Source organism: Physella acuta, unplaced genomic scaffold (genome assembly GCF_028476545.2).
Source record: "Physella acuta isolate Inbredline_101_S28 unplaced genomic scaffold, ASM2847654v3 ptg000008l, whole genome shotgun sequence".
Lineage (NCBI taxonomy): Eukaryota > Metazoa > Mollusca > Gastropoda > Physidae > Physella > Physella acuta.
The window spans coordinates 327215-348985 of record NW_026731528.1 but is presented as its reverse complement, the minus strand read 5'-3'; the positions used below and the strand labels follow the sequence as shown (position 1 = coordinate 348985).

Below are 21771 nucleotides of genomic sequence, written 5' to 3'. Positions count from 1 at the left end.
TAAAAAAAACATTTTAAAAAATCTGTTAACTTAAAATATTTTATTAATGTTGAGTAAATGTCATCGTCTTTCGCTTGCAATATGAATATCACATTATAATATAACAATTATAATAATGAATTAATATAAATTGTTTTAAACTGCTGCTACAAATAATAAAAACACCGGTAAGAAAAGTAACATGTATAAAAACATTACATATAAAAGTAAGAAGGGCATTTAAATTAAATAACCTTGTAATTTACAATCTATAAATATTCTTCATAGCTTAGAAGCTGATGTATAGCTGTAAAAGAGGTGGATTTATAACCAGAAGAATACATAAGCTTCTACAAAATATAAATACAGTTTCTTTCAAAATAAATTAAAGAGGCAATTTGATCAATTACCTATTACAATATACAATATCACTATCAGCATATTTACAATCTATGAAAAATAAATTATTGCTAAAACGTAGAAAATAAATATTTTTGTAGCAAAATTTTAAAGGGCAAGTTTTTGTATACTTGTATTGTCCTAGTAGAAAAAGTTTTCATTAAGGTGAATGGTGAAATACTGTTAAGATAAAAAAAACTTCAATCAAGCATGCTATTTGAAAATTCTATCTAGAACAACATAATACTGCCTTAGTTCCTGTTAGCCCTGGGTGTGAGTTCCACAAAAACTCCTGACTCTGGCCTTAAAATTAGGTCTCCCACTGGCCGAATCTCTGCTCTGCTCTGTGTTGACTTGACAGAAAAGTTTCGGAACAGATGGGACAGCACTGTCTTCTCCTCTAACTGGGCAAACTTTTGGCCTGAGACAAGTAGATATTGGATGGACAGTAATTTGATAGGGGATGGAAAATAAAAACTGATTTTTACTCAATATCTTGTTCTTTGGATATACTGTCTTTGTGAAAAATACGGTATATATATATATATATATATATATATATATATATATATATATATATATATATATATATATATATATATATAAGTATTTATGATGGATGGAAAGATAGATATTGCTTGTATATTGAATTGCTTGTACATCAAACCATTTTTCTCCATTGATATTCATTTAAATTAATCCGGTCCATGAGGTTTCTTTTAAACACCCTTTCAGAACTTTTCCAAAATAAGTTGGGTAAGTCACTGTAAGTGTCATAATAAGCACAGATGCTCATTCAGTTTTAACTTCTCTTTTCTTTTCAACAAACTGTCAAACCCACTAATGTGGTAACTAAAATTTTTCTTGTTTTGATTTTTAGTAGCTTAATTTTATTTATGTTATGATCTACAATTATTTCTTTATTCTAAAGAGTGTTGACTGACTCACCAATGCAATTCCTAGGACCAGCAGAGAATGGAATGTAGCTGTATGGATGTCTGTTTTTATACTGCTCTAAAAGAAACCTCTCAGGCTTGAACTGTTCTGGATCTGGGTAGATCTTTGGGTTGCGATGGATGGCAATGGTAACAACAACACACGTGGTGTTCTTGGGAATTGTGTAATCACCTAATCGGAAATATTGTTCATCAGTTAATACCGAATTCATTCAATGTGACCTGTCTAATCACACAAAAATGTGAATTAGCAGATGTCTAACTGGTAAAAGTAATTATGTTAGAAGATGAAGGTGATGAATGGTGCTTTATAAGCGGCTACCTATTTGACGATCTTCACCAATGTGCCTTGCAAACACAGGAACTGATGGAAACAGCCTTAAAGCTTCCTATTAAAACATAAAAAGCTCATTAGTTTCACTAACATACGACTAAAAGTAAAGACAGCAAAGCAGAATTAATTAATGAAATAAATTTTTCACAATAGTTTAAGTATTTTTTGCGACCTTTAAGCCAGGATGGAAAATAGTTTGTTAACACAATCTTTTGCATATGGTAAAAACATGAAGAATTTATAACAATTTGAAAACATTATTTTTATACTTTGATTCATTTCATACAGAATAATTATAATTTTATTACGTTTTTTAACTGCAAAGAAGTAAAAGATAGTTCTAAACGTGATTTTAGGCAAGATTTTGCTGAAATGTTAAAATTTCTATGTGTGTGTGAATATATATATATATATATATATATATATATATACATATATATATATATATATATATATATATATATATATATATATATATATATATATTTATTTATTTATTTATTTATTTACAATATACAAGTTTATATATGTATCACGAGAAAACAACTGCCAATCACTGTAAATGAAAGTGAGATAACAACCATTTTGGGGTTCACTCTACTGCTTATGCCACTTTTCTCCACTGCAATCTTACAAGCATTGAAAACTGATTTTATCAATTTGTTTTCACATGTTAGATTATTAAGTAACTAGAACTTCCCATTTTTTAAAAGTACATACTTTAATACAGCATTCTAAATATTTCAACTGTTTCAAGTCCTCCATTGTTGCATCTCTGTCATCGTCACCTATGTGTGAGGATTGATAACATCCACAATTAGGTAAGTCTATTATTGATACATGGAGGAGGGAGATGGAAGAAGAAGTACAGGCTACTGGCAAAACCTGGCATGAACTAAAGTGGCTCGCCCAGGACAGGGTGGAATGGCGGAGATTTGTTGCTGCCCTATACTCCACAGGGAGTGATGAGGATTAACAAAAAAACACAACACATTATTGATACTACAAATAGTTTTCTTTATATTAATATGAATAATATCAACTTTTTTCAAACATCTAAAGATATTGTTTAGTTACTTTAAAAATTGGATTTTCCTTTAATTTTTTTTTTACCTGAGCTCAAATACCATAGATTCTTATAATTTATGAGGCATCAAAAATATTTTCGATGAGATATTGTACAGATGTATTACTGGTTGAGACATCACAATTGCTATATATTGTGACATTAAGTAATAAAACCCACCAAACACTCGATCTATTTCTTCATGAACTTTGACCTGTACGTCTGGATGCGAACCAATCAAGTAAGTTGCCCAGTTCATGGCTGCAGCTGTTGTGTCATGACCCTGAAATTAGACACAGGTGTATATGTGTGAACACAGGTGTGTGTGTGTTTCATAACAAAAGTACTATTGTCAACCCCAAAATGTTGACTGTGATTTCAATGCCTGAAGTATTAATGTTAGTCACAAAATGTTGCCTGTAGTTTACCGAGTATTATTTAGTTATCTTTTGCAAGTATGGGGCTTGAAAATTTCATCAAATATCACATTGTGAATGTATATATTTAAAAAGTTATGTTTAAATGTATGGTTTCATATATAAACAGATAGTTATGCATAAGAAAATAAATGTGTGTTTAACTACACCTGAGTTAACTTGAACATAGCCCCCACCCATCTCAAACGTAGTGGTGTCAAGACCACACCCACCTCAAACATGAAGGTGCCAGACCACACCCACCTCAAACATGAAGGTGCCAGACCACACCCACCTCAAACATGAAGGTGTCAGACCACACCCACCTCAAACAAGAAGGTGTCAGACCACACCCACCTCAATTATGAACATATCAGACCACACCCACCTCAAACATGAAAGTGTCAGACCACACCCACCTCAAACATGAAGGTGTCAGACCACACCCACCTCAAACATTAAAGTGTCAGACCACACCCACCTCAAACATGAAGGTGTCAGACCACACCCACCTCAAACATAAAGGTGTCAGACCACACCCAAACTTAGTGGTGTCAGACCACACCCACCTCAAACATGAATGTGTCAGACCACACCCACCTCAACATGAAAGTGTCAGACCACACCCACCTCAAAACATGAAAGTTTCAGACCACACCCACCTCAAACATGAAGGTGTCCACCTCCTCCCTGATGTCCTCCATGGACAACTTGGTCAAGTTCTCTGACATGTACAGCAGCATATCCAGAAAGGCCAGCCTGACCCTTTTCCTCTGGCCGGGATCTGAGTTGAGGCCACTGAGCTCTTGGCCAATCAGTTCAGCTTTCTTCTGGTCGAAGTCTTTCAGCCTATCAGCAATCACCTGCAAAAAGAAAACAAGGCTTAGAGAGTTGTTTACATTTTTAAAATCTGAGCATTCATCTCTTTCAATCACCTAGAGGTCAATAGTTCACCTGACCCTGTAACTTGGGCACACTGTGGGATAGTAGGATCATTTATTGGCCCAGTCGCTTTTATTTTCCCTAATTTTCATTACATTAAAAGAGCTGACAAAATTCATTGTCAACAAGAATTCCTACCTGTTTAAACTTATGGTTGGCCAGTGTGGCTAAGTCTTCCAGTGACTAATTTAAGTAAACTGGGGATTTATTGTTAACTCTATGATATTAATTTTTGGAAAAAATGTTAGTTAATAAGAGGATATATTGATATTTTAGATGTAGGCATTTAAAAAGTGGCTTACAGAATTGGTAAAGTCATGTAGGATCTTCAGCTTGTTAGCTTGTTCTTTGCCTGGACCGAATGTGTTGTAAATAAAATCATTTCCCCACCAGGGTTTACGCATGCGTAGGTCTGCCAGTGTACTCATCCTGTAGGAAGTAACAAAAAACTGTCAGTCAGCTGTCAATGTGCCATCACTGTGTTGTAGTCAGTCAGCTGTCAATGTGCTGTCAGTGTGTTGCTGTCAATCAGCTGTCAATGTGCCGTCAGTGTGTTGTAGTCCATCAGCTGTCAATGTGTTATTGTCAATCAGCTGTCAATGTATACTGTCAGTGTAATAAAAGTAGATGAATGTCTAAATGATATAGAAATCATCTTTTTTTGTGTCTAATGATCAAAGCCTTTATAACCAACAAAAGAGTACGCAAAAGATATCTAAAATTTACAAAGTCGTATAAATTATTATACTGAATACAGCTGGGTGTAACTAACCTATATACAGCATACACATAATCTGAATCAGTGGACTGGGCCTCCATTGTTTTACCCATAGCTGTTTCTGTGACAAAGATATTTTAATAATTAGAATTGTTTTTATCTATTGAGTTATTTAATTACCCAAAAAAAAATCAACACTAATTGTCAATAGATGAAATAGTAATTCGGTTTTAATAAATGAAGACATTTTAAAAGCTATTCAAAACCAACCAGTAATAATATCCAATGCACATAGTGCAAAATCTTGAAAAATGTTAAAAGGAATTTGATTGGATGACTTTTTGTTTAGTTTTTTCATGAGAATACGAGACTGTTTGTTGAAGACTTGAAGGAAATCATGCAGAATGTTGAAGTGAAAGGTTGGGGTCAGCATCTTCCTGCGCTGTTTCCATTTCTCTCCAGTGCTGAAAAAAAAACCATGAGTGAAAGTCATTGCCCAGACAGAGCACTCACGTCTATCCCCCCCCCCCCAACTGGAATGAAATAGAATTCACATAGAAAATAAAAAATATATCTTTGCCAATGTCAGCCCCTCATCCCCCCCCCCTTGGGAATTTAGCCCGTCCCTTCAAATGTTTCAATACCCCCCCCCCCCCCATATCCGGAGAAAGAAATCTAAAAGAAACAGATAGGATTATATAGTCTCAGATTTTATCGTCTTGATCAAATTTTATTGTGTCGGTATTTAAAATCTCAGATTTGATGGTTTTAGATTTGATGGTCTCAAATTTTTGTCTTATATTTTATGGTCTCAGATTTTATGGTCTCAGATTTTATGGTCTCAGATTTTATGGTCTCAGATTTTATGGTCTCAGATTTTATGGTCTCAGATTTTTCTGTCTTAGATTTAATGGCCTCAGATTTAACGATTCAGATTCTACCATCTCAATTCAATAATCAGTAATTCACTTGATCATAATCAAAACAGAAGCCATGACCAAAATACCAAGCTGTGTTTTTCCGACCTGATTATCTAGTTGAATTGTTAAGATAACGTTAGTAATTGAGTTCGCCAGTTTCTTGGACTACTGGACTTTGATACTAATTTAACTAAATAGAAATTAATACAAACAAGCCATCAAACTAAGAACTTCTCAAGATAAAGATGATGAACATTGGCGTGTCACATCTGTAAGACAACTGTAAGAGTTTCTTATACGAGACCCACAGTGACGGTATACTTGAAAATAGTAGAGACCAACAATGACAGCTTACCTGAATCTTTAAGTAGACTTCCCATTAAATTTCATTAAACCTACCTGATAAGCAGCCCCGTGCCTAGCCAGGGAACCAAAAACTGGTATTCCAAAGCCTTGTCAATGTGTTTCATGCTGCTCAGTATGACCTTGGAATTCAGCAAGTAAATGCAAGTCAGTAAGTGCTGCATCTAGCTTATGTGTAGTTTAAAGCACTGTATGTAGCTTAAAGTAGACAACTGTATGTTCATATTGCTACATACATAGAGCTTAAGGTGACATGTGTAGCTTAATAAAGTGCTGCGTCTTTTTAAAGTGCTGTATGTAGATTAAAATGCTGATGTAGTTTTAATGTATACATGTAGGCATAGCTGGAGGTGCTATGTAATTTAGCATCAAATATGAAGCAAACTTTTTTTCAGAGCGGAGCTATTTAAAATATTTAGTTGTAGGCTTACACGTGCACAGTAGCGTAGGCAAGAGGAGGGCGTCATGAGGGGTTGTAACCCCCCCCCCTCCCCCCAATGGACACCTCTATTAACTTTTTTTTCTATTTCTGAATCACTATAAACGCTATAGCATATATGGATATTATTACAGCCATACGGAACAGGTCGTAATTTGTGTAGAGCGACAAAATAATGTCACCCCTGGATGTGCTGGGTAGAATTATAGACCTACGGTGACCGGAGAGGGGTGAATGCAAACGACCTGACCTGTGCAGTAAATTTGGGAAAACACGTAATTATATACCAAAAGACAGAGCCATAATTTTCTTAACTTAGACCTAATCGTTCGGAGTGCCAGAGGTAGAACTGATATGTCAATCGTCCCACAGTTGATGTTCTCATAACTTCCTGTTAGATTTCTACATCTTCTGACGATTTAAGGGGGAAGGCTCCGGTAAAAAAAAACTTTTTTAATACTCGTTAGAAAACAGTTATTTCTTTACAGCTTTATTAAGATACATCCGCATATGCATTTCCACTAAAAAATTTTTTTTTAAAAATCTTGGTAACTATGCCAACGGCGGCCATCTTGAAAAATTAACCCCTTCGTAGGTTTTCCACCATTCACAAAATATTACATTTTAAGTCTAATAAACAATCAATTCATAATCTTCTTCCATATTTTGGGGTAATCAGCTAAAAATTTTAAGTGCATATCTTCAAATTAATTTTTTATGAATTTTCAAAATTTGTGTCCGTTCAAAACATTTAACTTTGGGGAATTTTGGGGCATTAAAACTAGTGTTTTGAACGGACACAAATTTTGAAAATTCATAAAAAATTAATTTGAAGATATACACTTAAAATTTTTAGCTGATTACCCCAAAATATGGAAGAAGATTATGAATTGATTGTTTATTGGGCTTAAAATGTAATATTTTGTGAATGGTGGAAAACCTACGAAGGGGTTAATTTTTCAAGATGGCCGCCGTTGTCATAGTTACCAAGATTTTTTCAAATTTTTTTTTTAGTGGCAATGCATATGCGGGTGTATCTTAATAAAGCTGTAAAGAAATAACTGTTTTCTAACGAGTATTAAAAAAGTTTTTTTTACCGGAGCCTTCCCCCTTAAGTAATTTTGCAACGGGTAGCCCAGTCTAGTCTTTTGGTGTCCTCCATCCGGTGTCGTCCTGGCCTTCCCCGACTTCTCCCTCCTGGCACCTTGCCTTGCATTATTGTTTTGATAGGCCATCTCATTTGATTTTCAGGGCCCGAATCCCTCTCTGGGTGTCTGTATTGAAAACAGACATGAGCAATGGCCGCTTGAGTTAAGCTTTTGTACCAATGCAGATCTGTTTGTCAATGTAAATGCTCCTTAACTTAATGAGGGTTGCTGTTTGGGCAGTACTTGCGAGTACTTCTTGTTTATTGCCTGATCACAAAGGATGGCGCTAAGGTACTTGAAGGAGTGAACCTCCTCCAAACTTGGGCAATTGACCCTTATGGCTGCACTATACCATTTTGGTTGTTGGTAATGACCTTCTTCTTCTCGGCATCAACTTTCATGCCATATGCTGTCGATGTTCTGACTAATCGATCTACTGATTTATCAACTCGCGTTCACTGCCTGATGTGGCATGTATGCTATCAGCGAAGCGTAGTTTGGTAATAAACCGTCCACCGTTGCTGACTAGAGTTTCTTCCATGCATCTCTTCGTGGGGGCTCTGCTCCCCCCCCCCCCGAAGAAAGTCTACCGTCCCCCCCCCCGAACGAAATGGAATTTGAGTCCGCCCCCCCCCCCCCCCACGAAAGTTTCAAGTGCGCCCCCGGAGAAAAAAGTCTGGAAGAAACACTGTTGCTGACTCAGTCTTCCAAGGCTGTAGATGACTTTAAATGCACGGAAACGTTTACCTTGACCGGGTTCCCACCCCTGGCTAAAGCACTGAGGCACAACGCCCCCCCCCCCCTCCCCCTCCGAACGAAATATTTTTATAGAAAGTATATATTTTTCACCGTATCCGAACCCCCTCCCGTAAATTTAAGCCGGTTCCCCACTTAAATCTCAAGGCTTTACCCCCCCCCCCCCCATACACGAGTAAAATGTCAGAAAAGAAACACTGACTACTAAGGATTTACTCATAGAGTTCAACTGAGTTGAAACGAAGTAGGGCAAGAAAAAAAGCATACCTCAGCAAATTCAGGTTTAAAAATTCCAACCACCGGTTTGTTGGCTAACCAGACTCTGAAGGCCCCTGCGTCTGCGTAAGATGAGGCGAACCCCAGTAGCTGCCTGTACCAGTCTGGAAGAGAAACCAGCAGAATTAAATTAAACTTTTTTAAAAACAAAAAAACTTAATTAAATACGTTTTCGGCAAGTAAAAAAAAATTAATCAAACCTTATTTTTGAGTAGCCTATTCCAAAATGAGGTATGTTAGGTTGTTGAAAATAAGCCTATTGTATGCTAATAACCTTACATATCAGGTTTGGTCAATGGAGAGTTTCAGACAATCTTTCCTGTGCGAGAGGGGTGGTAGTGACGGAGCACGTATCCACCACCCCCACCCCACGAAATCACGAAATAGAAAAAAATATGCTTTATATAGAAAACATATAGGCCAACTTTAATCAGCCCCCCCCCCCCCCACAACGTTTCAAAGGCGCCTATCACCTCTCGGAGAAATGTCTGGAAGACACCCTAAGTTATTGTACAAGAAAGAGAGAGGTGTTCCCACGGTCTAGCACACACTCCGCAAACTCACACGATTCTGAAGCACGGAACAACAGCCACCTAGGGCTGTGAAAGAATTCATTGATTACACATCAACAAAGTACATTTCATTCACATTGATAAGCAACGAAATCCGCGATGTGATCAAAATGAGGCTGTCTGAAAACAAGCAAGCGACGAGAACTTGAGGCAGATCCCAAGACGATATGTTGCACATATTCGTTAAACCAGCTGGTACGTATGGACTGGGAGGTAAGAATTGGGGAGATGTAGGGTCTACACAGTTTCTTTCTGGCACATTCACCGCCCCCAGAATGAAATAGGTAAAATATAATAATTTATATATACCTTATATATATATATATATATATATATATATATATATATATATATATATATATATATATATATATATATATATATATATATATATATATATATATATATATATATATATATAATAGGATACTATGACAAGTTTCCGCTCCCCTGGAAATTCAAATCTGCCCCCCATTCTGAAAGTTTCAAGTGGTCCCCCCCCCCCCCACATCCGGGTAAAATGTCTGAAAGAAACACTTGCTTGAGATGTAGCTGAAGGTCCAAGCAGTGATGGTAAATGAAAACGATTAAAGACCTTGTTCATCCGTTATCATTTAAAAAAAAGATAATCTTATATCAATCTGGTATTTTAAAGTAGAACTTTCAGGCTGGGCTAAAAAGTACACAGAAACCTACAAAACTAAACCATCCCGACATTCATTACGAAAAAAAAATGATTTTAAAAAAAAACCACTCTTATCATGCAGTACTACTAGTGTTATCAAACATCGATTAAACGTCCAGGGGTGAAGAACTGTATCAAAACTATATAGAGCCAATTTAATGAAATCGAACATGGGGTCAATTTATATAACACGACCATATGGTATATTGATATTGTCTCGTTACCTTGGCAACGTAAAACATGGCCATTTATCCTTTTTAAAAGTGGGTTTTAGGGGAAATATAAAGGGATGTCTCCAAAAATCGCAAATAGCCATTGTCCATGCTATGCAGTATGGGGTCTACGACAAATTCACGAAAGACACTTGCCCGAATGCCGTTTGCCCGAAGGCCGATTTCCCGAATGGACACTTGCCCGAATGCGACAAATGCCCGAATGGACACTTGCCCGAATGGGACAAATGCCCGAATGGACACTTGCCCGAATGCGACAAACGCCCGAATGGACAATTGCCCGAATGGGACAAATGCCCGAATGGACACTTGCCCGAATGCGACAAATGCCCGAATGCCACTTGCCCGAAGGCCGTTTGCCCGAAAAATGTTAACATTATATATTACTAAATAATCATTCGTAATCAATTTAAATTTAAAATGTTGGTAAGTAAAACACATCTACGCAAAAATAAAGTGAAAAAAATAATATTATATATTACCATTAATTTGTATTTGATGTTTAAAAAGTGTACTAACATACTTTCTCTTCCATATATGAAATTAGACAAAAATACAATTTTCATTCATCTCCGGATTGTAAAATGAGTTTTGCTTTCTTTATTTAAGTAATCGCTTCAACACATTGTATTAACAAGGTGCATTAAATGGAAATCAAACGTATTTGACTACGTTTAGTTTTTAAATTTGCCACCTAGACCTCGCCTCATTCTTTTGTTAAATGATCACCACACAAGTTCAGCATAACAAAATAAACAAACAAACGCGCCTCTGTTCAATGTTGCGAGACGCCGCGTCGCCTACGCCGTGTAATAAAAGCTATATAACCACCGCAATACATCACCTTACATTTATTAAAGATTAAAGTTTTTCTTACTGCACTTTCTCGGTTTTGAAAAAAAAATAAAAGCTAAATTTAAAAATATAGAAACTTTTGTTTTATGCTTAGAATTGTGTTTTTAATCAAAATTTCAAACTTAAATTGATTAAAGAATGTCTATTTGGAAATATTATTTATTATCTAATATTAACATTTTTCGGGCAAACGACCTTCGGGCAAATGGCATTCGGGCATTTGTCCCATTCGGGCAAGTGTCCATTCGGGCGTTTGTCGCATTCGGGCAAGTGTCCATTCGGGCATTTGTCGCATTCGGGCAAGTGTCCATTCGGGCGTTTGTCGCATTCGGGCAAGTGTCCATTCGGGCATTTGTCGCATTCGGGCAAGTGTCCATTCGGGAAATCGGCCTTCGGGCAAACGGCATTCGGGCAAGTGTCTTTCGGGAAAACGTCCGGCTCCCGCAGTATGCTGTAGGGCTGCTGATATAAATGAACTCACAGTGAACCCTCCTCGCGTCAAGATTTATTTTAAACAAGAAAGCGGGGGTGACGATCACGCTGGTGAAAATGTTAGGGATTTGCATATTTCTTGATACATTATTTTTAAAACTTTCATTTAGATCAAGAAAACATTTTTTTAAATATACGTATCGCTTCAGGTCGCCCATCATTGAGATCTAAATCTAGATCTAAGTCTACAACTTGACGATCGACGGAACAAAAACGAAAATAGCGGTTGGATTTTCACGGTTCGCGAAATTTTTACAAATTTCATGAGAATTTCAGATTTTTACAATTTAAAAACATCTCATATTTGTAAAATTATCATGAGAATTCCATTAGGTTTTTACAATTTTTAATTTTTTACACGCCGCCCCCCCCCCCCCCCTCGCTACGCCCCTGGACAAGATTCATAGTTTGCTCGGGCGTCGGATTGGGTCGCTAATCCTCTGATACTAAGCAGAGATTTTTTTTGTCTAACATAAAGGCGAAAATAATTATGTTTTAGGTATGTTTTTTTATGGATTGGGTCAAAGTAAGAGGGTCACAAAGAGTCTCTTGATTCTGGGTCACATACGAGATAAACGATACAAAGTTGCGTCGATATCTTGTCTGCTTGTGACGTGTAGAACGTCTGCCCTTGCTTTTTTCCCGTGATTTTAACAGCTGTCCAAAGTGCTATTTTGTGAATCTGACGAAAAGAGTTTTCTCCCCTGATAAGAGTTATCCGACGTGCTAGTTTATCAACTAGTCAGAAATATCTATCGAATACCATACGGCATAACGAGTTATCCAAAGTGCTAGTTTTTGAAACGCGTTAAAGGTTGTTTTTTTTCCCACGATAAGATATCCGATTTGCTAAATTGTGAACCGGTCGGAAATAGTTTTCTTTCCTCATTTGAGTTATGAAACGAGCTACTTTGTAAACCCGTTTGAAAGGATTTGCTCCCCTGATAGAGTGACGTGCTAGTTTGTCAACTAGTGTGAAATACCTATCGAATCCCACACGGCATCCAAAGTGCTAGTTTTTGAAAGCGTGAAATGTTTTTTTTTACCACGATAAGATATCCGATTTGCTAAATTGTGAACCGGTCGGAAATAGTTTTCTATCCTCATTTGAATTATGAAATTTGCTATTTTGTAAAGCCGTTTGAAAGGGTTTTCTCCCCTGATAAGAGTTATTCAACGTGCTAGTTGGTGAAACAACAGTATGTACAGTGTGATGATTAAAAATTCCAAAGAGATGTCATTGACACTTTCATTCGTCTTCAACGTGAACCCAACATAATGAACTCTTACATGTTGATACCGATTAATGTTTTAGAAGACCGTTACACAACAATATGGAGCACTTCAATGGGGAAGCGGGGTGGGTAGTGGTGGGTATGACTGTCACACTTTGCGGCAGACGTTTGTAGGGCAATTCTGGTGACTTTTAGCTCTCTTCTCTTTACAAATAGGCTATCCGGTTTTTCTTTCAGATATTTATCTCTGGAGAGCGGCATTTAAAACAGTCCGGGGGAGGGTGTGGGGGATGTTTGAGTGTGTGTGTGTGTGTGTGTGGGGGGGGGGGGGGGTAGCGGATACTGATTTTTCTATATTTTTTATGAATTACTTTTTTCAATTTCGTTCGGAGGTGAAAGGGGAAGAAACGGTAGAGATGACTGAAAAAAAAATGTAGGCTATATGTCTACGGAAAGTGAGTAATGAAATGAATTGTAATTCAGCTTTTCGAAAAAGTCTTTATCGGAAACTTAGGAAAAGAAACAATTTATTGATCAGGAGCATTGAAATGAAACAATTGCTAAGATAATGAAAAAGAAAGGGTTTTGTTGTGTGTACTATCTATGTTTATACTTGTTTAAAATAACAGACTACCAATACCTATTAGAAAAATTAAAACCAAATTATATACAGCATTAGTCAGCACAATGCCATATTAAATGCACACGCTGATTAAGAGACTTAAAATCAAGAGACTTAAATGATTTCGTTAAAAACCCGGCGGTTCAAGGGTAGTTGTGTTGTTTTTGTCTTTTAAAAACACCTATTTCGGCTGAACACACTATCCCTTCATATGCTGAGAAGACCAAAAAAAAATAATTTAAGATTGACTTGGTGTGTCTCAAACCCGTACTGCCCGCATGGTATCAATTATACTATCTTCTCAGCTATTTAGGCACTTCAGCTTTTATTGCACTATTATCAATAGGGTCATTATTACTGTGTATCATTTTCGGCATTTCATTCTAAATTCTATTTTTTTTAATTCATCAATCAATGACGCCATTCTATTTTGTGTATAGACCCTAATGTAATGTAGACATTACCACAATACTGTGTCTGGTAACCTTGATCTACACGTAGTTACTGCACATTGATTATATATATAGTCATACCCCTAAACCTTGCACTTAAGCTCACACTTGACAAAAGTCGCATCCAGAGTTTCTTCCATGCACCTATTGGGGGGGGGGGGGGGGAGCCTCCAGAAGAAAGTCTAACACCCCCACGAACGAAATAGAATTTATGTAGAATATATACTTTTACCAGCGTCTGTCACCCTCCCAGAACTAATAGTCCACCCCACCCCCGAAAATTTCAAGTGCCCCCCCCCCCCCTTACACACTATGCGGGATGCCCAATTAACAGATACCTATTGCTAAGATAGCCGCTCTGAATCTCTGGGCGCCAAACCGTGTATTGAAAAAAATCGCACCCTCCCTAGCGCCACCCATAAGAAATTGTAATATTTTTTTTTGCAGACACCTTCAACTCTCCAAAGTTTCATGACACTCGGATGAACGGTGTTTAACCGCTTACGACTTATATTTTTTTATATACCGTGTATAGAGAAAAATCACACCCTTACGGGGCGCCGCTCTTGCGAAATTAAAAAAAAAAAACTTCTTTTTCGCAGAAACCTTTCCAGGAGTATTCTCAACAGCTTCCTATAGTTTCATCAGATGAAAGGTGTAGTCTGGTGTAGTAATGCGTAAAGGACAAACGCGTACACACATACACATATCTTCATTTATATGAAAAGATAACATAAATATTGTTTAGAGTCTTTTGTCAAGGGCCATTATTTCGTGGCCTTACTGTCGGGAGTTATTTTTTTCGGGAATAGTATCGAGGGGGGGGGGTGGTATTTTTTTACTATGCGCAGAGGCGTAGCGACCCATCCCGGCGCCCGGGGACAAAACTTTCGATTTGCACCCCCCCCCTCGAATTTTACATTTGCACCCCCCCCCCCCCCCTCAAACTTTCGATTTGCACCCCCCCTCGAACTTTTCATTTGCACCCCCCCTCAAACTTTCAATTTGGCGCCCCCCCTAAGGTCGGCGCCCGGGGACATATGTCGTCCCCCCGCCCCCCCTCGCTACGCCTCTGACTATGCGTGATGGTGGGGAGAGGGTAAAAGTCGTCATAAATAGGGTAACGTCGTTGTTTTTTTTTATTAAAATTCCTAGTTAAAAATTGATTTAAAAATAAAATATTTTAAACCTACTCACCATGTCCGACGCATAACTGGTGCGCGTTGCCGAGCAACGGCACTGGCTTGGGTCCTGGGATTTGGTCAATCAAGTACCGAACTCTTTTGTGCGGTCTGAAGTAAGCCAGAAAAATAAGAAGGAGAACAAGGCCAAGGACTACAGTCACGACCAGCATCTTCGTGCAGAGATGTTGCGGTTTTGTTGGTAGCCGTGTCGACGTAATAAGTGGCCAGTCCACCAGGCAAAATTGCTTATATCTGACCTTGCGTGTAGGCTATACGTGTGTGTGTGAACTAGATGTTGGTCACGTGACTAACGCTACTGCTATTGTTTGCGAACGACAGCCAGCGCAGGCCCACGAGTACTGCCCGTTGATACACAATGCGACGATTGATAAATCTAGATCTAGAGATCTAGATCTGATTACTTTTTTTTTTTTGTAGCTTGCAGCGATGTTGTTGTGGTACAATATGTTTCCGTGTAGCTTAGTTGTTCAGTCATACGTATGTGAGCGAACACTTATACCAAAGTGTTCGGCGACATCCATATCACGTCACGCATCTGCGGGGGGAGATCGCAGCTTTGTCATAGCACGATCCTGGTGTGTAATATAACAGCTCTTGTTAAAACACTTTAACAGACGGGCTATTAGTATTAACATCACATTATATTCTATACATATGATCTATCAATGACGCCTTATATTCCTGGTTGAGTTTCCGCTCTCCCCTACGTCAATCTCGACGTCCCAGCTCCTGTCTAGTGCGTCATATTTTCACCCCTCTACCAGAGTTTCTTCAATGCATCTCTTCGTAAAGTCTACCCTCCCTAACGAAATTGGATTTGTATAGAAAATATATACTTTTAACAGTGCCCCCCCCCCCCCCCCCACACACACACAGACCGGAAATTTTAGTCTGCCCTCCCGAAAATTTCAAGTGCCCACCTAAGAAAAAGTCTTAAAGAAAAAATACTTTTTCTTGTCCGCCCCCCCCCCCCCCCCCCCCCCCGAAACGTTCAAGAGCATCCCACCCTCCCCGAAGTGTAAAGACTGAAAGAAACACTCATCATATCTTCTCCCTATGCTTTTAGGAAAGGAAAAACATGATAAATCTAGGCCTACTACTAGATCTGGATTTATTAACTGTAACATTTATCTGTCGATTATCTTTGCGACACCCTCCCCCATACACATAAACCCAATAAACATTAGAACTAGATTATACTATACATTACTTTAAAAAATTCCTCAACGAAACGTCTGTGCAAACTTTTACGAGACGGGTCAGTAAGAAAGATAGATAAAACGAAATTATAATTGGTGTACTTAAGTAGATCTTAGTAGTAGTACCAGGATAATACGTAGGCTTAAAAACTAATATTTCTTTAGTGGGCCTATCATGGCTTTGATGCTAGAGCGCCGCGAAACTGTGATACTCATACTCTAGACATAGAGCTACATACATAACATAATAACAAATCTAGATAATCTGATTCTAGATCTAATCTAGATTATCTAGATTTGTTATTATCTAGATTTAGTTAAATTTAGGCCTAATATAGTAAAAATAAACAACGTGACCTACTTTTCAAAGACTAGCCCTCTGCCCTCTATCCAGTAAACATACACTGATTCAGCAATAAAGAAATATCAATGGAAGAGTTTACACCTCTAAGAACTTAGCTTAAAGCAATTAAAATTACACGTATTGGTAACTTCGATCTTACAGTTAAAACGTTCGTACGACGGGCAACCTTAGGTTAGATTTAGGCCTAGGCCCTAGATCTGAATCTATCTAGTTTTCTGAATTTGTTAACGTACATACAACAAATGGTTACTCCCCAGCAATATTTCCTACTGCTAACGCATGACCTACACCTCTTCAAAACAAATGTGCATTATATAAATATTATAGGCCTATAGATAGTTTATTATTATATATTGATTTATTTAGGCCTACTAATATTTAGCCATTGATTTTGGTTTATTATTCAATATTCAGGTATCTATAATATTTGACAAAAATATATTACAATATACTTCAATTAAAGTCTTAACAGTGAGGCAACAACTTTTTTCACATTACTAATTATTAATTAATCATTACTAGCCTCGGCCAAGTTTACGCACCTAAAATGTCCTAAAACGATAAATTTAAAATTACCAAATTATTGTCACCATTGTTTTGGACACTGGTCCGTAAAACTCATAACCCCTTTATACTTAGGCCGATTCTAGTCGGAATAAGATACGCATGCGATACGCATGCGCAATGGAGAGAAACTACGACTTAGCGGCGATGTTTTCGATGGTACTGCGCATGCGTGTGTTTACAACCGCAGAACCCTAATACCAACCCTAATCCTATCCTTAACCCTATCCCTAATCCTATCCCTAACCCTAACCCTAACCCTAGCCCTAATCCTATCCCTAATCCTATCCCTAACCCTATCCCTAATCCTACCCCTAACCCTCATTCTAGCCCTAACCCTAGCCATAGGTCACTGCGCATGCGCAGAACTATCTTTCGCCGAAAAATCTTATTCCGAGTAGACACTTCGTTATACTTATTACTTAAATATACAGGTCTGAATAAAATAATTTTAAAATGTGTATTTTTATTCATAGGAATCTTGTAAGAAATGTCAGTTGAAGATGGCAGCCAGTATGAGAAGGGTAACAGCAAGTCTAGCTGTTCCTCCGATAAAAAAACTGGCAGTAGTGAAGATGATAGAAAACCAGAAGCTAACTCTGTTGATGTTTCAACTTGGAAAAGGCTAGAAACTCAAGTTGGTGGGCATTTATTTGCACACGGAGACCACAAGCAGCAGAAACCAGGTGACAGAGACAGTTTATCCTCGACAAAATGAGATTTTAGTAGATAAGGATAGCTGTTACTAAGGAGGCTTATTAAAGTAGATAAGTACAACTGACTTTGGCAATGAATGGCCTCTAAAGTCTGGCAGTGAGAGTAAGAAATGAAACAATAAACACAGAACTAATTAGACATATCTTAATGGTGGCATAAACAAATAGAGCAGCTGCCTAAGGACCTTCAACCCTAGGGGAAGTAACTTCTTAAATGAATTTTTTTTTATCCAAAACAAAAACAAATAGGTAACTCATAATTTAAATGAGTTGCAAATTGTACAAATTGTATATAAATTGTATATAAATAATACCCCTCCCCATTCCACCTTCTGATTTGAACTACCGCAAAACTATCAGTAATGTAAAGAGGATAATATTTAAAAACATTTATAATTAAACCAGTTAGGACTAACAAAAATCTTAATTCTAATTTCAGGAATGGTTGATCTAGGTAATGGATTTGTGTTGAAAGCCTTACAAAATCCACCTCGGGGCTTAAGAGAACTAAACTTTTATCAGAAAGTTTTTGATCCAGACTGTACAGACCCAGATTTGTTGGAGCTTCAGAAGTTTCTCCCTTCATTTGATGGAGTTCATGAGGAGAATGGAGGTAATGACTATACAAATTGTGGTGGTTTAAACTTGGTGTGGCCTCAAGCTGAAAATTTTATATATTGATAACGATGCCTCTCATTAAATATTTTCATCCACCTCTACTCAGCCAATAATGAGACCCAGGTAACTTACTTGAAAATCAATTTGAAGGATCACTTTAAAAAAGCTAAACATTTTGACAGAATGAAGTTTATTATCATTCATGATAAAAAAATTAAATAGCTTTTACTTGAGTCTAGCCAGCTTCCATTTTTAATCATCCACTGTGTATTATAATTTCTGAGACATATAAACACATTTGTTAACTATAAAATTTTACTACACAGTACAGCCAAAAGTCTATACACAACTAATGTTAAATTTTTTACTTAGTGAAGTTTTTGAAGCTGGCCAACTTGACATCAGGTTTCAAACACCCTTGTGTGATAGATCTTAAGATGGGAAAAGTGACCTATGACCAAGAAGCAACCCCTGAAAAAATTGCCCAGGAAATCGCAAAGTATCCACCATTAAAAAATATTGGCTATCAAATCACAGGGATGATGGTAAAGATATTTTGTGTTAAAACTAATAAAAAATACATGAATGAACAAAAATCCCATAATTTTATTTATATTAAAATGTTCTAAAGCTATAAAAATTAAGATGAAACTTGCACTTTTTAAAGTTATTATTTTAAAATGAGTGCTTTGTCAGTTTTGGGTACTAATTAAGTTTGTTTGTTTGTTTTGTTGAAAGTGTGAATTTGGTTAAGGTATGATCTTGAAATAAAACATGTTCTAATACCTGCTAATTAATTTACAATAAATTCCTATTATTAAATTCCTTTATTGATGGCTAAATTACACGATATATAAGAATCCTTTGAATTAAGTCTAGCTGAGTTTATTTTCTTGGGTTTTTTTTGTGTGTTATAAAAGTTTATTTTGGAAATTTCTTGAGAAACATTTGAGGGTTAATGCAAAATTTATAAAGTTAAAATAATTAATAAGATTTTATGGATTAGCAAGATTTACACATTTTCTTTATTTTCAGATGTATGATGCCAAAACAAAATCAAATGAGAAGTATGATAAGCAGTTTAATAACAAACTTAATGAGGAAACTATGGTAACTGAAGGTATTTCCCATTATTAATTTGATATATACATTTTTTGATTTTTTTTTTTACAGTGTAAATTCAACAATTGATAAGGAGAATGGAATAGGTAATGCTTTCACAGAATCTGATATCAGACAAAATAAATATAAAAAAAAACCTTTTTAAGTTTTTAAATGCATTGAAAATAAAAACATTTTAATGTTTAGAACAGATAAATCCAAATATGTATTGATCACGTAAAATTTTTATTTACATTTATTTACTTCTTTTAATAATATTTTTATGACTAATTTATTATCAAATTAAATTAGTTTAAAATAAGATATTTTTGCATTGTATCTAAAACATTTGAACAAAATCTAAAATTGCTTACAAAATTCACCACATGTGTATACAAGATAAACATACATTTAACCCTGATCGCAGTTTTTTTTTGTGTGTGCTTCATTTACTGTTTCAACAATATCCATTTTTTATGCACATTTCACCATAACATTTTAAAATAAATTTTTGTTTCTTACATACTTCAATTAAAAAATGCAAGACATTTGTAGTTTCTTTTTATTATATAAAATAAATAAAGTTATAAATACCTTTATTTTAACTATTAGGTCTAGGAAAGTTCTTCAGGATGGATAAGAGTGAGCCAAGAAAAGATGCCATACAGCCCATCCTATCCAAGCTAATCAAACTGGAGTCCTGGTTCTTAAAACAAACGAAATTCACATTTGTTGCCAGTTCCATCTTCATGGTTTATGAAGGTGCCAAATTTATTAAAGCTAAACCCTCAAGATCCACCCAGTCTAATACCACAAAGAATATCAATGATAACAATGATAATACAATTGTTGTTGACGAGCCTTGTAAGACGTCATCCTCAAACCAGCTGAAAAGAATCAACAGTGATGGTATACTCTGTGATGTTGAAACTAAAAGATCCAAGCTATCTGATGACGATTTGATTACAGAAACAATCATAAACTCCACAGAGAAGAAAATTGCTGAAGTCCATCTCATTGACTTTGCCCATGTTTTTCCTACGAAGGATACAGACCATAATTTTCTCTTTGGTTTGCAAAACTTAATCAAGGGGTTACAGAATCTTTTAAAATAGTTTAGCTTAATCAAAAATATTTTTAACTTACTAGCCAAAATAATAGTCTATATTATTAACCTTAAGTGTGTATAGATTTCTGCAGAAGACACTTAGGTATGCTTAAGTACGTATAGATATCTACAGCAAGAAAGATGATAAGACTCAGGAAATTTCTTGTATTATAGCTGTGTATGCTAAATATTTATTCAACACTGCTCTTAAAAAATTTATTCATTTTAAGATTTTGAAATATTCTGATGTATTAAAGAAATGAGATTGTACTATATGAAATATTTCAATATATTTTAAAATTGTAAATTTCAAAGTTTATAGTATTATTTATCATCTTTATTCTAATAAATGGTGATTAGTTCTCTTTATTGAAATAGATCTTATAGCTACAAATATCAATATATATTTATAAATTAAAAAAAACTCAAATGTGTTATCAATTTAATTTTAATGAAGCCAAGACAACATTTGTTGGTGACAGGACAAATCATCTCAGGACAAATGATAATTTGTACTGATATATTTTGTCTTGAGATCATTTGTCCTGATGTATTTTGTCCTGAGATAATTTGTCAGTGAGAAACTTTGAGAACTTTGTCATGGAACCCATTTTTTCTATGGCTAAATTTTTTTCAGAACAGATAAATCCAAAGAACAATATAGCATTAATGTTTTTAAAAGTCAATTTTGGAATAATTTGTATTTAACATGTATACATTTTTACATTTTTAAAAATAAAATATTTTGAGAAAGTATTTCTAACATACTACCTATTAATGTTTTTTCAGTACCTTTTATACATCTGAGTCTACTAGTAATTTTTATACCTTGAACTCTTGTTTACACTTTGCCTTCAGTCCTACCATTAAGTCAGTCCTGAAAATGTTTTAAGTAGTTAGATTTGTCTCTAGTATTATCATTACTCAGGTTAATTAAGTGTTATCCTCTAGTTATTGTCATAAACTATTGTTAACTTAAAGCAAATGTTGGTTTCATTTTAATAGTATTTATGTATAAGTGTGTACATATTTGTGTTG

At 36.0% G+C, this 21771-nt stretch overlaps 2 protein-coding genes and 1 long non-coding RNA gene across 5 annotated transcripts in view; 1 reads left to right on the top strand and 2 right to left on the bottom strand.

Moving 5' to 3' along the window:
• Positions 1-92: 92 nt before the first annotated feature.
• On the bottom strand, positions 93-16821 carry LOC131953348 (cytochrome P450 4V2). 2 transcript variants are annotated; one of them, XM_059316614.1, is made up of 13 exons: positions 16766-16821; positions 15056-15635; positions 8704-8816; positions 6130-6215; positions 5081-5274; positions 4865-4931; positions 4395-4521; positions 3813-4013; positions 2915-3017; positions 2389-2456; positions 1657-1723; positions 1327-1506; positions 93-799 (listed from the first exon to the last, which is right to left on the bottom strand). In XM_059316614.1, exons 2-13 carry the CDS (start codon positions 15210-15212, stop codon positions 630-632), a joined length of 1533 nt encoding a protein of 510 aa, XP_059172597.1. In that variant the 5' UTR covers positions 15213-15635; positions 16766-16821; the 3' UTR covers positions 93-629. The 2 variants fall into 2 exon arrangements, with proteins under 2 accessions (XP_059172597.1, XP_059172521.1); XM_059316538.1 differs by having other exon boundaries at positions 16624-16807.
• On the top strand, positions 16227-21122 carry LOC131953724 (inositol polyphosphate multikinase-like). Of its 2 annotated transcripts, none has more exons than XM_059317097.1 (6): positions 16227-16321; positions 17667-17876; positions 18346-18519; positions 18897-19069; positions 19560-19644; positions 20238-21122. In XM_059317097.1, exons 2-6 carry the CDS (start codon positions 17681-17683, stop codon positions 20738-20740), a joined length of 1131 nt encoding a protein of 376 aa, XP_059173080.1. In that variant the 5' UTR covers positions 16227-16321; positions 17667-17680; the 3' UTR covers positions 20741-21122. The 2 variants fall into 2 exon arrangements, with proteins under 2 accessions (XP_059173080.1, XP_059173159.1); XM_059317176.1 differs by lacking the exon at positions 16227-16321 and adding an exon at positions 16962-17040.
• LOC131953853 (uncharacterized) overlaps positions 20618-21771 on the bottom strand; it is a 2485-nt gene continuing 1331 nt past the window's right edge. Inside the window, exons 2-3 of the long non-coding RNA XR_009388699.1 lie at positions 21526-21610; positions 20618-20663 (exon numbers count right to left, since the gene is read on the bottom strand). This is a non-coding gene — a long non-coding RNA (uncharacterized LOC131953853). The remainder of the gene's footprint in view (positions 20664-21525; positions 21611-21771) is intronic.

Coding starts and splice junctions, on each gene's coding strand:
- LOC131953348 (XM_059316614.1), bottom strand. CDS start 15,212: ATGCTGGTCGTGACTGTAGTCCTTGGCCTTGTTCTCCTTCTTATTTTT. Junction 4,522..4,864: donor TATGTGTATGCTGTATATAG/GTTAGTTACACC, acceptor TACTTCCTACAG/GATGAGTACACTGGCAGACC. Junction 2,457..2,914: donor AGAAATAGATCGAGTGTTTG/GTGGGTTTTATT, acceptor CCTCACACATAG/GTGACGATGACAGAGATGCA.
- LOC131953724 (XM_059317097.1), top strand. CDS start 17,681: ATGTCAGTTGAAGATGGCAGCCAGTATGAGAAGGGTAACAGCAAGTCT. Junction 17,877..18,345: donor CCACAAGCAGCAGAAACCAG/GTGACAGAGACA, acceptor TTCTAATTTCAG/GAATGGTTGATCTAGGTAAT. Junction 18,520..18,896: donor AGTTCATGAGGAGAATGGAG/GTAATGACTATA, acceptor TTTTTTACTTAG/TGAAGTTTTTGAAGCTGGCC.